The following is a 17,975-nucleotide window of genomic DNA, read 5'->3' as shown; positions in this document are numbered from 1 at the left end:
AAGTGCGCTTACAGCACCCAGCACAGCACTACAAACAGCCTGTGCCTTTAGCACCATACTGGCTGGGGGCCGCCTCTCCTCCACCTAAGTGCACTTACAGCACCCAGCGCAGCACTACAAACTGCCTGTGCCTTTATCACCATACTGGCAGGGGCCGCCTCTCCTCCACCTAAGTGCGCTTACAGCACCCAGCGCAGCACTACAAACAGCCTGTGCCTTTAGCACCATACTGGCTGGGGGCCGCCTCTCCTCCACCTAAGTGCACTTACAGTACCCAGCGCAGCACTACAAACAGCCTGTGCCTTTAGCACCATACTGGCTGGGGGCACCTCTCCTCCACCTAAGTGCGCTTACAGCACCCAGCGCAGCACTAAAACAGCCTGTGCCTTTAGCACCATACTGGCGGGGGCCGCCTCTCCTCCACCTAAGTGCGCTTACAGCACCCAGCGCAGCACTACAAACAGCCTGTGCCTTTATCACCATACTGGCAGGGGCCGCCTCTCCTCCACCTAAGTACGCTTACAGTACCCAGCGCAGCACTACAAACAGCCTGTGCCTTTAGCACCATACTGGCAGGGGCCGCCTCTCCTCCATCCATTTGGGCTTGCAGCACTACAAACTGCCTGTGCTTTTAGTTCCCAGTGCAGCACTACCAACCTCACACTGGGTATAACCCAGCGCTCGCCCTCCACCTATTACCTCTAATCAAAACCGCCTTATTATCCAGCCAAAACGCTGGTCTAAATTACTTTTAAGCCTTTACACAGACAGAATGATTCCCATATAGGCACCCTAATAAAGCCCCAGGGATACATTGGTATGGCATATTTGTGCCTGAATATGCAATATATTAATAATCCTTGATTAATCTTTGACTAAATTACAGACACTATTTTATGCAAATATTGTGCCCTCCTCTCCATAGACTATTGAATTATTATATTACCTGAGGACTCTATATGCCCAAAAAAAAGTTTTGATCTGTATATATAAGACCTGATGTATGATGTATTCATGCAAATTTTATCTGAAGTGATTCAAGAATGCAATTTTATGTGAAGTGTTTTTGATTTATTGTAATTGGTCCTATGAAATGTCATTGATAATTGTAATCTTCAGTTTCTGAGTGCCCTGTTTGATTTATCTAAGGCACTATACTCAACCTGAGGAAGCAGCTTACGCCATGAAACGTGTTGTCTTTTTGAGTGCTCAATAAATGTCCTTTATTATAGCAAGGCCTACTGAATCCTTAAGATAGGACCACATTACATTTATGTATTCCAATAGAGATTTTGCTATCACTAAGACACACTATATTGATCTGGGCACCTCCTACCACTCTGCTATCTCATTTTGGACACTTTCTGTTCAAATGTAAATAAAAGCTGAGAAATGTTTTGTTTTTTTTTCCCCACAATAATGCCTCTTGTACGTCGTCTTATCTTTTGGGAGACACCGATGTCATTTCCAGTCACAAAATGACTTGCTGGTTGAATAAAAGTAACTTTAAGTCAAAATTTGCCAGGATTATGAAGAATTATGGGCAGCACTGTATGTCACAGGCAGAGTCCTTTACCAGTACACTATCCTGTCACAGCTGGACACATATTTATCTCATCATGTCAGCTCACAGTTCAGGGACTTTAATGCTTCACAAACCAATGCACTGAGCAAACATGCTTTCTTTTGCAAAAAAATAAAATATACAAAGTACATCAAAACATTTATAGCGAATATATTTTCACAGCAGTATGAGATCTCTCATGTATGACAAGGTTTACTTTCTGCACAAAACATTTCCCACACTCAGTACATGAATAGGGCTTCTCACCAGTATGATATAGCTCATGTCTGGCAAGATTTGAATTCTGTGCAAAACATTTCCCGCACTCAGCACATGAATAGGGCTTCACACCAGTGTGAGTTCTCTCATGTATGACAAGCTGAGATTTCTGTGCAAAACATTTCCCACACTCAGCACATGAATAGGGCTTCACACCAGTGTGAGATCTCTCATGTATGACAAGTTGTGATTTGCAAGTAAACCTTTTCCCACACTCAGAACAAGAATGGGACTTTTCACTAGTATGAGTTATTTCATGACGGACAAGCTGTGATTTACATTTAAAACATTTCCCACACTCAGCACATGAATAGGGCTTCTCATCAGTATGAGATCTCTCATGTGTGACAAGCTGTGATCTATATCTAAAGCATTTCCTACACTTCTCACATGTATAGGGCATCTCACCAGTGTGAGATCTTTTATGAATGACAAGAGACGATTTAAAGCTAAAACATTTCCCACACTCAGCACATGAATAGGGCTTCTCACCAGTGTGAGTTCTCTCGTGAATGACAACCTCTGATTTACATCTAAAACATTTCCCGCACTCAGCACAAGAATAGGGCTTCTCTCCAGTATGAGATAGCTCGTGTTTGGCAAGAATTTGTTTCTGTGCAAAACATTTCCCACACTCAGAACATGAATAGGGCTTCTCACCAGTGTGAGTTCTCTCGTGAATGACAACCTCTGATTTATATCTAAACCATTTCCCACACTCAGCACAAGAATAGGTCTTCTTTCCAGTATGATATAGCTCATGTCTTGCAAGATTTGATTTCTGTGCAAAACATTTCCCACACTCGGCACATGTATAGGGCTTCTCACCAGTGTGAGTTCTCTCATGACTGACAAGATGTGATTTACTCACAAAACATTTCCCACACTCAGCACAAGAATAGGTCTTCTCTCCAAAGTGAGTTGTCTCATGTTTGATAAGATGTGATTTGCATAAAAAACATGTCCCACACTCAGCACACGTATAGGGCTTCTCACCAATGTGAGATCTTTCATGACTGACAAGACTTGATTTATGAACAAAATATTTCCCACACTCAGCACATGAATAGGGCTTCTCACCAGTGTGAGATCTCTCATGTCTGACAAGACTTGATTTCCATGTATAACATTTCCCACATGTGGAACAGGAATGAGACCCTCCAGCAGGGGGAGACCTGTGCTGGGTATGAGGCCCCTCAGGGTTAGACAGGTGAGGGGAGTCAGGGGGGATATTTGGGGTAACCAGGATATCTGCAGGAGACTCTTGTCCAGTGACATCATCATCCATTGTACAGTCTGTGGATACAGAGAGACGAGTCTCTGAGAGGTTCCTGATGCCGGGACTCCGCCCTGCAAATAGAGAAACATCATCACTTCCTGTTAGAGAATTCTGAGGGGAGGAACAATTATCATTAGGGATGAGAGGAAAGAGGATGGTCGGCACTGCTGTACAACTTCCTTTATTTGGCAATGTGCAGACAAGTAGGCTGTGTGTTACATCATCACCTCACAGTCCATAAGAAGAGACTAAACACGTAGCGGTGCGGGGGTGGATAATGGTGGGTGCTGGTTGCTGGGAGCCTGACGGCAGTTTCACACACAAGCGCTTCTTCGGAGGCTATGACAAGAGGGCGGGGCTATATCTGCTCTAGTTGGAGAAAGTGCTTACTGTAATAGTAACCTGCAATCCAAGATTACAGTGTGGGGAGGTCAGGGAGAGCGAGGCCAAACAACACGGTCGCTATTCCTAATGGAATTACAAGTCCTGCTGCAGCAGCTAATTATACAAGCCACTAACATAATATTCCATGATGAATATAGGTCAGGCCATGCAGAGCAGAGAATCTGGCTGACCTCATCCACATATACAACAAGGTCTGCCTGATTAGGGGAAGCTGGGGTTAGGGAGGTTTAACAGTTATTTAAAACTTTATCTTTATTTTAATGTAAAAGAAGCAGGGAGATTGGCCATTAGAGGATGGGCAACAGCGACATTCAGGGAGAACTGGGGAGGAGATTGTGTCTCAGAAGTTCAGCAGAATAGGTGCCGTATCTATTCCTGACTCTCTCCTCTCTCACTTCAATTCAGCAGTTACTATTTACATGCTATTAAAGGGAAGGTCCAAGCAAAAAAAAAAAATGAGTTTCACTTACCTGGGGCTTCTACCAGCCCCATGTAGCCATCCTGTGCCCTCATAGTCACTCACTGCTGCCCAAGTCCCCCGCTGGCAGCTTTCTGACCTCGGAGGTCAGAGCCGCATTGCGTACATTTTTACGCATTCCCGCTAGTGCAGGAACATTAACATATACATTTTTACGCGTTAGTGGTGCAACACATACATTTTTGTTCCTGCACTAGCAGGAATGCGTAAAAATGTATGCAATGCGGCCCTGACCTCCGAGGTCAGAAAGCTGCCAGCGAGGGACTGGAGCAGCAGTGAGTGACTACGAGGGCACAGGATGGCTGCATGGGGCTGGTAGAAGCCCCAGGTAAGTGAAACTCATTTTTTTTTTTTGCTTGGACCTTCCCTTTAAACACAATGGCCAAAATTGACTAACATCCTTCTGGTGATAAGGCAAGTGAAAACATCACCACACATCAATCAGTATTTTAAGTGTTAATTCACTAAAAAGCAAGAAGTTTTGAGTTGGGATGATACCATTTATAGGCTATCTTAAAAGAACAAGAGTAAGCTTTCGGCTGGGCAGCCTTCATCAGACTCACTCCTGTTTGCTTACAAGATGTTGGAACAGACAGCTGTATACATGCAACATCAGAAGGGATACATAATTTTTTTTTTTGCAAGTATAAATACATGTCATTAAGATACCTTAAAAGGGAACCTTAACTGAGAGGGATACAGATGTTTCCTTTTAATCAATGTCAGTTGCTTGTCAGTCCTGCTGATATCTATGGCTGCAGTAGTGGCTGAATCACACACCTGGAACAAGCATGCAGCTAATCCAGTCTGACTTCAGTCAGAGCACCTGATCTGCATGCTTGTTGAGGGGCGGTGGCTAAAAGTATTAGAGAGGCCCAGTGCACACCGAGCGGTTTTTGGAGCAATCCGCCGGCCGCATCCGCCTCTAAAAACGCTTGGCTAATGTATTGCAATGGGATGGTGCACACCGGCGGTTTGCGGTTTTTGCCAAGCCGCAAACGCGCCTCCTGCTGCGCGTTTGCGGTTTTCGGAAGCGTTTCGTCCTCAATGTAAAGTATAGGAAAAACGCAAACCGCTCTGAAAAACGCTAGTTCAGAGCGGTTTGCCAGGCATTTTTGTTACAGTAGCTGTTCAGTAACAGCTTTTACTGTAACAATATGTGTAATCTGCTACACAAAAACGCACGCAAAAAGGCTAGGTATGTTTAGAAAACCTCTCTAAACATACCTAGAATCGCTCTGAAATCAGCTCCCAAAACTGCTAGCATCTGCTAGCGGTTTTGGTGTGCACTGGGCCAGACACAGGATCAGCAGGAGAGTCAGGCAACTGGTATTATTTTAAAAAGGAAAAATCCATATTCTTTTCAGTTTAGGTTCCCTTTTAATGAAACAGAACATCTAAATGGGGTCTTCAGGGGTTGTTAGCTCATGCTGATTTATGACTAATAGATAAGACTCCTTGTTTACTGAATCCTCACACAATTGGGACTTGGACTGTCACAGAGGAATAGTAAATTCTAAGTTCTCAAGTTTTAGCTACAAGCAGAATGGATGCTATATTTCTCGAGGCTGTCGCTGCCCTGAAGGGTGGCTTCAAATCATGAAAAGAGAGATTAATAGAAGAGACAACAATGTATAAATTGGTTCAAAGCTGCGGACAAAGGCTTCAATAAAGACAAGAACTTTTTATATTGGTATGAGGCCAATGATATTTAAAGAGAAACCGTAACCAAGAATTTAACTTCATCCCAATCAGTAGCTCAGTGGTCCTCAAACTACGGCCCGCAGGCTGAATGCGGCCCTCTGAGGCTTTTTCCCTGGCCCTCAAACACAAAATGGATAACTTATAGATGTGGTCCACTGCACCTTTAAATAACGGCAGCCCTCCTATAGAATAGCAGTGCTGGCACCACCCATCCACATCCTTTAGCAGTCATTTGCTGGCTTCCAATCCAATTCTGCATCAGGTGACACTACTGTCCAACTGGAAAGCAGGTTGTCCCCTGGGTGGGCTTCACTGTGTGGTGCACCAAGACGTTGTTCAGGCGCCTCATGACTGAATGGCTCCTGCAGGGAGTTCTCCTCCAGGCATGACTGGGGGGAAATCAATACCTAGATTGTAATGTTTTTCAACATCATTTTATGTATGTTCCGGCCCCCCAGCAGTCTGAGGTATGTTGACCAGGCCCTTGACCGAAAAAGTTTGGGGGCCCCTGCAGTAGCTGATACCCCTTTTCCCATGAGAAATATTTTCCTTTTCTCAAATGGATCATCAGGGGGCTCTGCATGGCCGATATTGTGTTGAAACCCCTCCCACAGTGTGATGTCAGGACCATGGTTCCGACATAACACTGTGAGAACATTGTTGCATTGTGGAAAACAACAGCTGTTTCCAACTGCCAAAAAAAGCAAGTAGCAACTCCTTCCACTGACATCACCTGCCAGCAGTAAAAATGTCACCATGTGCTAAATGTCAGAATGTAAATCAGGGAGATGAGAGATTTTAAAATGGGCAAACACTGACTCAATCATCTATACATAATTATATAATTATTGTAAAAATGAAGCACTTTTTTATTACATTATTTTCAATGGAGTTCCTCTTTACTGCCATAACTCTTTCTCAGCCTAGATAAATATAGCATCCATTCTGCTTGTAGCTAAAACTTGTGAACTCAGAATTTACTATTCCTCTGTGACAGTCCGAGTCCCAATTGTGTGAGTCATAAATCAGCTAACAACCTCTCACCCCATTTAGATGTTCTGTTTCATTTAACAGAGTAGCCAAGCAGCTCAGGGTGACCCAAACTACTAGGAATGTATAGGGGGATAAAAGGAACCAAAAAATCCTCCTACTAAAAAAGCAAAGCTTGGTGTGATTGCCTTCTTAAAACAGAAGGAAATTTGCAATAATTCAGTAATAAATGAACATTTGTGGTTACTGTGAAGTCCGCAGACCTGCAAGATAAGTTTAGGGTGAGGCCAAGCACCTCAGTGGGTACGTTGGCTAATGGACTCCCAATAGGTAGGCCCAAGGAAGAACACACGGACACCTTTGAACACGGTCTAAGGGACTCAGATTATGTTCTGACCCCTGTTTATTTTCCCATTCCTTTTAAAGACAGAAAAGCGCTTGGTCAATTCAATTAATGATTATTCACATGAGGTAATTCGTGTCTATTTGTAATTTTCCATAACTGTCAGCTAATAATTTTGCTAAACACTGCAGAAATATACATATCTGTCTGACAGGTCCTAAGTCCTTCACTATCTAGTTTCGGTCAGCTAATCTGTTATGATAAAGGGAGAAAATTAAACTTTGAAATCATTAGACCCCCTTATCTAGTTTCTATTGCTCTGAGCTGCTGCTAGAGAGAGAAGCAATTTCTGTCTATTTTCCTATTATAGCAAACTTAAGAGAACCTGTCTTGTGATCCATAGGAGGAATCTACAGCTAGGTATATTTATATTAACATAAACCTCACATTTCCCCCCTTTTGGCCATATGATGGCCACATAAATTAATAAATCAATTATAACAACAATTAACAAACAAGAATTTTACAGAAGTAATTCAAAGCTTTCTAACATAAACTTCTGACTATACTACAGCTAAACGCGGCCACCACACGATAAGCGCAATAGTGACAAAGCGCGTTCAAGGCACGGTCACCGCACGTTAAGCGCAACAGTGACAAGCGTACCAACCCTGATAGCCAATTGGCCTTCAGGCACAGGATCTAATAGTTAGACCGACGATGTCGCGCAATTTTCATACTCCTGGGTAGATATTTCATCATAGGAGCTTCTTCTTTGAACTAGGTAGATGTGAGCTTCAGATGTGCGAGTGCACCTGCTAATGAAACACATAATGAATCTATAGAAAAGATAAAACATCAGGACTGTGAGCAGGAACATCACCAGATAAGCAACTATTTGTTTAAAGAACCCTCCAATCGAACCAAATAAATTTCCTATGTTTGTACCTTTAAAAGGATTCCATCCTTCATTGCCTATTTCCCTAGCGGTGTTTTGCAATTCTTTTACTTTTTGTAAGTGATTAAGGACAATGTCACCACTGTCATCAATCCACGTACAGCAATCATCCTGGACCACCATACACATCCCCCCCTGGGCCGCTAGTATGTAATCTAAGGCCAATTTTTCTTGTAGTGCTAACTTGCGTACTTGGGCTATTTCAACTGTGTTAGCAGTGACCGCTGCAATGGTCTCATTAAACATATTGTCAATTAGTCCAGAGTAGTTATTTAATCTTATCATCATTTGCATCCCCCAACCTGTCCATGTAGGGAAAAAGGCCCATGCATAATCATTCGCGGTAAACAGACTCCTCTTATATAAATTGTGATGGGGCAACAAATATTTCTTTGCAGTTATGGCTTTTTCTTCTACAACAGCTACTCCTGGAGCTAAGGTAGCTACAGTACATTGACCATAGCTTCCTCTTGGCAGCCAGGCATAAGCCCATCGCCCACAAACAAAGTAATAGGGTGGTTGCAATGAGATTATACCTCGTGAAAACATTTCCTTTGACACATTTGCATGTGCTCCTGCTCCTATCATAGCAAGCTCTATTCCTAACAAGTTTGCACACTCTGGGATCTTTTGAATCCTTTGGCCTCATACCACATACCCAACATTTTGTTTTATTCTCCGCTAATGCCACTCTCCTTTGCAACGTCATGTACAGATTGGGTTCTTCCCAGAAGGATTCTTGTGCCTGTAAGGTATTGACAACATATACAAACAGTACAATACTTAATGCTGTCAGATTAACCATCCTTGCTTTTAGTCACTTTCTTACAATGACTGACGTGAATCCAGGTAGTGAATCCCTCAAGTTTTACTGCAGTAGCTGTCACAAGGAGAACTTGATAAGGCCCTTGGAATCTGGCTTCCAACGATTTCCTGTTAAACCGCTTCAATACAACATAATCTCCTGGCAAAAGTTTGTGCGAATCTTGTATACAGTTTGGTTCTGGAATGCAATGATAAATGCTTTTATGAGTTTCAGTTAGATGGTTCTGTAAGGCAATGACATATTCTGCTAAATTGGAATGAAATGACTGTAGCTGCTGAGGTAGATATATTTTGGTGCGTGGTACCTGCCCAAACAGAATTTCATAAGGGCTTAACCCAAGTCTGTGGCTCATTGGAGTGGTTCTAATGCTGTATAAGACAATAGGCAAGCATTCTGTCCATGGTTTTCCTGTATCCTCACACATTTTACCTAACTTTGTTTTAATGGTACTGTTTAATCTTTCTACTTTCCCACTACTTTGTGGATGGTAGGGAGTATGGAAAGCCTGTTTGATACCCATGGCCTGCATTATTTCTTGTACCACCTGTCCTGTGAAATGAGAGCCTTGATCACTGTCAATCACCTCTGGTAGTGAGTATCTACATATTACCTCAGACAGCAGTTTCTTGGCAACTGTTTTAGCATTTGCTTTGGCCACAGGCCAACATTCAGGCCAACCTGAAAAGATATCAACACAGACCAGTGCATATTCATACACTCCCACCTTTGGGAGCTGTATGAAATCAATTTGCAACCTTTGAAACGGGTACTCTGGCCTGGGCATGTGCCTTTGCCTTACCTTCACGACTTGTCCAATATTATGTCGCATGCAGATCTCACAATTTGCTGTGACTTGGGCAGCAATGGAGCTGAACCCAGGTGCTATCCAGTACTTACCTACCAGAGCAACCATATTGTTCTTACCCATGTGAGTTGGACCATGTGTCAGAGCAGCCATCATTGGGTATAGAGATCTAGGAAGACAGAACAAAGATCCTGCCCTCCACACTCCATCTTCTTCCTGCTGTGCCCCCTTACTACTCCATGCAGCTTTGTGACTGGTAGCTTCTTGTCTTTGTAGAGTTTTCAGCATCTCCACATCCACTGGTACAGGTGGAATCTCTGAGATGTTGAACAGTGCAACTTCCGACAGGGGGGTGAGAGCTGCGGCTTTGGCAGCGGCATCTGCTCTTCGATTTCCTTTAGCTTCCTTCGACTGCTCTTTTGTATGTGCTTGTACTTTTAATATGGCTACCCTGGATGGCAACTGGAGAGCCTCAAACAAGTTACTTACTAGATCAGCATTTTTAATTGGTTTACCTGCAGCCGTCATAAAGTTTCTGGACCTCCAAATCGGACCATAGTCGTGCGATATGGAAAATCCATACCTGCTATCTGTAAAGACATTGGCAGTCTTACCTGTGGCCAGAGTACAGGCCTCAATGAGAGCATGAAGTTCTGCCTCCTGTGCTGATTTCTTTGGAGGTAAAGATTTTTGCACCACTGTTTCCTCCAGTGTTACAACAGCATAACCAGTGTGTGGCTTACCATCCTCAGTGTAGTACCTAGAACCATCAACAAAAAATTCAAAATCTGGATTTTGCAAAGGAGTATCTTGGACATTATCCAAACCTTTAGTTTCCATGTCCATTAACTCCAGACAATCATGTTCCTCAAACAGTTCAGTTTCCTCATTTGGTAAGAGTGTAGCTGGATTTAGAGTGTTACATCTTTTTAATTTTAGGTTTTCTGGTGTAAGCAGTGCAACCTCATATTTTGTTAACCTTGCCATTGACAAATGTTTAGTCTGTACCCTGTTTAGGATTTCAAGTACACTGTGGGGTGTTAACAGATGGAGAGTATGTCCTAGTACTAAGTCAGCCGACTTAGTAAGCATGAGGGCACAAGCTGCTACACTCCTGACACATCCGGGGGACCCCTGAATCACTGGATCAAGTTTGGCTGAAAAATAGGCCACAGGCCTCTGCTTGAAACCATGCATTTGAGTGAGTACTCCTGTTGCATGTCCTTTGCTCTCATGGCAGAAAAGGAAAAATTCTTTCTTGTAGTCAGGCAGCCCCAACACTGGTGCTGTGACTATGGCTTGTTTTAAGGCCTCAAAAGATGCTTTACCTGATTCAGTGATTACAAATGGTTCCTTGGAGACACTCTCATACAGGGGTGTCATCAGCTGGGATGCATTTGGGATCCAATCCCTGCAGTAACTTACTAGACCCAGAAATGTCCTCAACTTCCTAACAGATGTTGGTAAGGGGTAGTTTTTTACATTGGACACCCTGTCTGTTGTTAGGTGCTTTGCTCCTTGTGAGATGCAATGACCAAGAAATGTTACACGTGGTAGGCAATATTGTAACTTGTCTTTTGACACCTTGTTACCTGTTTGTGCCAGATAGCACAGCAAACTGACAGTTTCTTCCCTGCAAATGGACTCAGAGTCACAACAAGTCAGTAAATCATCAGCATACTGGAGAAGCTGTGTACTGTCATACTTACTCCTCCACCCCTGTAGTACCTGATGCAGAGCTTGATTATACAAAGAGGGGCTACTCACCCCACCTTGAGGCAAAGTTGTCCAACAGTAGGATGCTCCATCAAAAGTGAAACTAAACAGTTTCCAACATTCTGGGTGGAGCCTAACGGAGTAGAAGGCGTTGGCTAAGTCTACGACACTAAAATGGGTGGAGCTTGGAGGTATTTGACTCAAGATTGTGTATGGGTTTGGAACAATTGGTACATCTGCATCTATGATTTTGTTTACAGCCCGTAGATCATGTATGAACCTATATGTAGGTGGACTATTTCCTATCTTTCTTTTGAGAATAGGGTAAATAGGAGTTGTTGAAGGAGATGACATTTGCACTAGAACACCAGCTTTGACATACTCAGCAATTTGTGGTCTGATCCCATCCTTTTGTTCAGGGCTTAGTGGATATTGGTGAACTCGTGGCAGTACTGCACCAGGTTTCAGTTTGATTGTAACAGGTGGAACATCCAGTTTCCCTACATCAAATTTCCCTTTGGCCCACAAGTGGGAGGGGACTGCTTCCAACTCGGGGGCCAATGGCATGTCACCTTGTTGTTCGGTGTCTGGAAACTGAATGAAAGCAGACATAAGGTTTAAAACATGTGTGTCTAGTGGGGACGATATTTGGATACCTTCTGGTGTGTACTCGATACTAGCCTGAATCTTGCTCAAAATGTCTGCGCCCAATAAATTTTCTGGTGACGTGTCAGACACTAGTACAGATGTTACAATTTCAATTTGATCCCCAATGCGTATTGGTAGAACTTTGGTTTCTTTTAATTTTATCTGCTTCCCTCCCACCCCTATACCAATGCTTTCTTTAGAGGTGAGTAAATGAGGGGGTACTTCGGATGCCTTTAAAATAGATTTACTGGCCCCTGTATCCACCAGGCAATCAAAACGAGAAAATGGTGCTTCCTTAAGCCACAATTTTACAATAGCTTCATTTGAACCTTTGGGGTGCTGTAAAGAGTAAGTGGATACAGATTGGCCGATTTCCTATTCTGAATCATCAAGTGTGTACATAGCCTTTGTAGAACTGGGCACTGCAGCCTGCTTAGCATTGGATTCTTCTGCAATCTCCTGAGTGCATCCCCAAGCTAAGTGACCCTTCTTGCCGCAACGGTAGCATTCTCTCTCACTCATGGGGACATAACCTCTTCCCCTACCACCACCTCTACCTCTGCCCCTTCCTGAATACTTACCTCTGAAGGCCCCTCTGCCTTGCCCTTCAGGTAGTTCCTGTATTAACATAACTTTGGTGAGTGGGACCCTTTCTTTTTTCTTAAATTTCTCATCTAACCCTCTTATAATTGGTAGTAGGACTTCTTCTTTCAATTCCTTAGCCTCAGGCCTGCTTGTGAGCAAAGCCTCCCTGTAATCCCTTTTAAGCCCACTCAAATAGGTAGTTTTTAACTGAGCTACATCCCTCTCAGCATCTGTTCTAGATCTAACAAAGTAGCATCATAGTTAGCTTGTATGGTTTCTACTGCCTTTACAAACCCTGCTGGGTTAGCAGATGGGCAAGGTACACCTTTGGCTAAGGATAACTGTTCTGTGCGACTCCAGGGTTGAAGCCACTCTATTTTATACCGTACAGTATCCCCACTTCCCTCTGTAACTGTCTGGCTCCTCATTGGATAGAGAGGTTGGATATCTGACTTAAGGTCAGGATATATTTTGGGAGTGACAGGGGTTGTATATGGAGGTGGTACATCCTGCAGCATTGTTTTTGTTACATATGCACTTTCTGTATTGCTTGCGGGGCCTTGGTTTAAAGAATCCTCAAACTCTGTATCTGTTTCCTCTGTCCCATCACTCTTCTTTCTTTCCCTGTATACTTGGTCTAGCAATCTTCTATGAATATAGAACCATTTCTGGTACTCAGAAGACCCTCTGGTGCTAGCATTATGTGCATTAGCTAATAACCTTCTCCCTTCTACTGGCATTTTTGTGTATTCCTCTAGCCATTCTACAACTCTTTCCCTCAAATGTTTGTGTTTCCTTAATAAAAAGTCTATTTGCTGTTTTACTGATTCTACTAAAGGCAGTTGCGATCCACTTCCCCTAGATGTCACTGTAGCACTTCCACTACCTCTCTCTTCAAGCAAATCTAACAAAGCCATCATAGTACCTGTGTTATCACCAGTGTTATCAGGTACGTCGTCGATAATGCTTTCGTCTGGCCACCCAGCCGGCAATCTTTTCCTAGGGGCATATCTATACTGTCCAGCATAGAAACATTCTACAACCTGTTCTGGCTTTTTCTGAGATTCTGTCATCCACAATTTAATCTGAGTACTTAACTGTTTCTTTTCTAGCCATTTCTGATGTCTGGCTATAAAATCTTTCCAAAACTCATAATCTAATCTTCCACCATCTGGCATTTTTTCTTTCTTACAAATACTTTTAAACGGGGCTGTAGCCCACGTACCATGGGTGTCTGTCATCCACTCAACTGCTGTCTTACCAGGAGGTTTGGGATCAAGACCTGCTTGATCCGCGCCAAGAGGGGTAGATACATTATTTCCCATCCTTAGCTTACACACTTACTACTTCAAAAAGTGCACTTTGTATCACGGGTTGGCCAACCACTTACTACAAATACATGAGATAAAACCTCTAGACACCTTTTTATCAGACACCCTTATTCTATCTAGCAAACGTAATTTCTCAAATGCCTATAAACACAACGTTCCTAGCCCTCTACCTGCAAAATATATTTAGACCAAGAGATATGATGCGGTAATATGTTCCCAAGATATCTGCTAGTTCAGTCTGCAAATAGTTAACTTCTGTGTTAGCAATGAAGCTTTTACACAGCGAGAGAAACTTACAAACCAGGGGCCCTTTGACCTGTAAGTTTACCTCTAATCTCAGGCCGGTTAATGAGAGATATATTCTCTCTAGCAGCAGAGGCCTGTTAATTATTAACCAGTATAGACTGAACTGAAACAGAAAGCTTTGGCAGACTTGACAAGTGAGACACTGCTACGCAGCGGTTATACACAGTCTTATATCACTGACATTTGTCTTGGTCTAAAACTTTGCATCAAAAAGTCACCTCCCTACTTCCTTTAAATGTAGAAAAAGCCACAGGACAAACCAATGTAAAAAAACTGGACAGAAAATACAATTGATTACATTTGCATCAGCAACCTATGTACTACTGGATTAGTACTTTACAACCTATTCCTAAAGGCTACTATCAGCAGATATACTACAATTGTAAATAATAGTAAAACAGCACTATTTGGATGTGAGCATGTATAAGCAGAATAGCAAGCAATAAACCCCAGATATAACGCTAAGTTACACAGAAACAAACATCACAAACATGACAGATACATCCAATTAGCCAAGGTTCAGTTTTTACGTGGCATATAATATACTCACCCGGACCTCAGGAGGCTGTGAGAAAGAGGAGACAGATATATAGGAGCTAAGTCAAGTGATTCTTACCAAGTTGACGGATCCCCCACACCAGCAGCTGATGTCCTTTATCCCACACCTCAGAGGTCCAAGTGGATATTGTCGCACGGTCCCTGTTCGTTAGCGTCAAATTGTGAAGTCCGCAGACCTGCAAGATAAGTTTAGGGTGAGGCCAAGCACCTCAGTGGGTACGTTGGCTAATGGACTCCCAATAGGTAGGCCCAAGGAAGAACACACGGACACCTTTGAACACGGTCTAAGGGACTCAGATTATGTTCTGACCCCTGTTTATTTTCCCATTCCTTTTAAAGACAGAAAAGCGCTTGGTCAATTCAATTAATGATTATTCACATGAGGTAATTCGTGTCTATTTGTAATTTTCCATAACTGTCAGCTAATAATTTTGCTAAACACTGCAGAAATATACATATCTGTCTGACAGGTCCTAAGTCCTTCACTATCTAGTTTCGGTCAGCTAATCTGTTATGATAAAGGGAGAAAATTAAACTTTGAAATCATTAGACCCCCTTATCTAGTTTCTATTGCTCTGAGCTGCTGCTAGAGAGAGAAGCAATTTCTGTCTATTTTCCTATTATAGCAAACTTAAGAGAACCTGTCTTGTGATCCATAGGAGGAATCTACAGCTAGGTATATTTATATTAACATAAACCTCACATTACCCACAATGCACTACTACTAAATATGCAAATTATCCCTTTTTGCCCTTGGTAAGCCAAGCAAGCATCCAGAACCGCTGGTGTATAGCAAGCCTATAGCTTTAAGTTTTACACAGCCATATCAAACCCACACGTAGACAGCCTGTTTCGGACTTTTGGTCCTCATCAGTACATGGCAGGGATTGATAAGGCTGTATGAGATAGGGCTTGGTCGAGTACAACAGAGTAGCCAAGCAGCTCAGGGTGACCCAAACTACTAGGAATGTATAGGGGGGATAAAAGGAACCAAAAAGCCCTCCTACTAAATAAGCAAAGCTTGGTGTAATTTGCCTTCTTAAAACAGAAGGAAATTTGCAATTATTCAGTAATAAATGAACATTTGTGGTTACCCACAATGCACTACTACTAAATATGCAAATGATACCTTTTCGCCCTTGTTAAGCCAAGCAAGCATCCAGAACCGCTGGTGTATAGCAAGCCTATAGCTTTAAGTTTTACACAGCCATATCAAACCCACATGTAGAAAGGGATAATTTGCATATTTAGTAGTAGTGCATTGTGGGTGAACAAATGTTCATTTATTACTGAATTATTGCAAATTTCCTTCTGTTTTAAAAAGGCAATTACACCAAGCTTTGTTTCATTTAAGGCATCTTAATGACATGTATTTATGCTTGCAAAAAAATCTATGTATTCCTTTTGATGTTGCATGTATACAGCTGTCTGTTCCAACATCTTGTAAGCAAACAGGACTGAAATCTGAGGAAGGCTGCCCAGCTGGAAGCTTACTCTTGTTCTTTTAAGTTAGCCTATAAATGGTATCACCCTGATTCAAAACTTCTTGCTTTTATGGCTAACATGGTAAACTACTTCACTGCTTCACTAAAGAGGCTTTCCTTATTAATATATAGGGATAGGCTTTCACAGTGAGAGTGTTGTCTTATCACTTTAGTCCTTAAGTTATCACCTTGTTTTCACGCGCAGTAGGTGGAGAGGGGAGGAGCACACGCAGGCAGGATGTAGCTCCACCCACCCACTGCTGCCAGTACAATTACAGCAAGCCTGTGTAGGACAGCAACGGAAGGAGAGAGAGTGGCTGTGTCTGTGCGCAGTGTTTGTGCGAAGTGTGTGTGTATACACACTTGGTGTCTCTCTCTCTCTCCCTACCTCTCTGTCTATGACAATGAGCATGTTTACTCAGCTTCCTTGGTTGCCCATGGCGAGGCCTATTCTGAGTGGAACCTGACCTGTTAAACCTCTGTATGGTCTTGGCCACCATGCTGTAGCTCAGTGTGAGAGTGTTGGCAATCATCTTATAACCCAGGCCATCTTTACGTGGTGCAACAATTCTTTTCTAAGCTCCTCAGATAGTTCTCTGCCATGAGGAGCCATGCTGAGCTTCCAGTGACCAGTATGAGGGAGTGTGAGAGCGATAACACCAAATGTACCACACCTGCTCCCCATTCACACCTGAGACCTTGTAACACTAACCAGTCACATGACCTCAGGGAGGGAAAGGGCCGGAACCAATTCCCTTCCTCTGCTAAGTTCTCTCCTAGGACATCATTTTTCATGTTCTGTTTAAAATAACTTCTCAACACTCTGCAAATGAAAAAGTACTGTAAAATTATTCAAAGTACATATTTGTTGTTGCTTGCTGGTGGCTTAAAAGGCCATTTATTGAAAAGATATGAAAATATCACCAAGGAGAAAACTTAGGAAATAAGTGAATTGGATTGGGCCCTGAAATGTCTAATTGAGTAGAATTTTGACATTTGTCACTTAGGGGTGTCCTCACTTTTGTTGCCAGCGGATTAGACATTAATGGCTGTGTGTTGAGTTTTGTTGGTGGGACAGCAAATTTACACCATTATACAAGCTGCACACTGACTGCTTTACATTGTATCAAAGGGGTAGATTCATGTAATTGTGCTGATGTTACCACACATACTGAGAGGAAGATGATTATAATGTGCCCAGCAGGGATATATTTGTTACTCAGTTTAATAAGGCTTTTCATTATCTAATGTTCATCACTCACCAATCCTCATCCTTGTAATAAAGTCTTCCTCCTTAGATGTCCCCATCAGGTTCCCCTCCTCCATAGACTGCTGATCACTCCTCACATATGTCTCCTCTTCTTCCTGTTTAATTATCCTCATCATGTCACCTGTCTCCACAGACTGCAGATCACACCTCACATATGTCTCTTCTTCCTCTTTACTTGTCCCCATCATGCCACCCTCCTCCATAGACTGCTGATCACTCCTCACATATGTCTCTTCTTCCTCTTTAAATGTCCCCATCATGACACCCTCCTCCATAGACTGCAGATCACTCCTCACATATGTCTCTTCTTCCTCTTTACTAGTCCCCATCATGTCACCCTCCTCCATAGACTGCTGATCACTCCTCACATATGTCACTCCTTCTTCCTCTTTAACCACAGCACTTTCATGTATCAGTTCTCCACCCTAAGTGCACAGAATAAGAAG

General features: G+C 42.7%; 1 protein-coding gene across 1 annotated transcript in view; it reads right to left on the bottom strand.

The window, feature by feature from the left end:
- Positions 1-200: 200 nt before the first annotated feature.
- The window catches only part of LOC137537264 (zinc finger protein 850-like), an 82,040-nt gene continuing 64,265 nt past the window's right edge, over positions 201-17,975 (bottom strand). The window contains exons 14-15 of the mRNA XM_068259350.1: positions 17,522-17,954; positions 201-3,193 (exon numbers count right to left, since the gene is read on the bottom strand). Of these exons, the coding sequence (XP_068115451.1) occupies positions 1,725-3,193; positions 17,522-17,954 (1,902 nt within the window). The 3' untranslated portion in view covers positions 201-1,724. The remainder of the gene's footprint in view (positions 3,194-17,521; positions 17,955-17,975) is intronic.

Source organism: Hyperolius riggenbachi, chromosome 10, assembly GCF_040937935.1.
Source record: "Hyperolius riggenbachi isolate aHypRig1 chromosome 10, aHypRig1.pri, whole genome shotgun sequence".
Taxonomy (NCBI): Eukaryota; Metazoa; Chordata; class Amphibia; order Anura; family Hyperoliidae; genus Hyperolius; species Hyperolius riggenbachi.
Note: the sequence above shows the minus strand (reverse complement) of the source record. Positions and strands in the feature narration are given on the sequence as shown.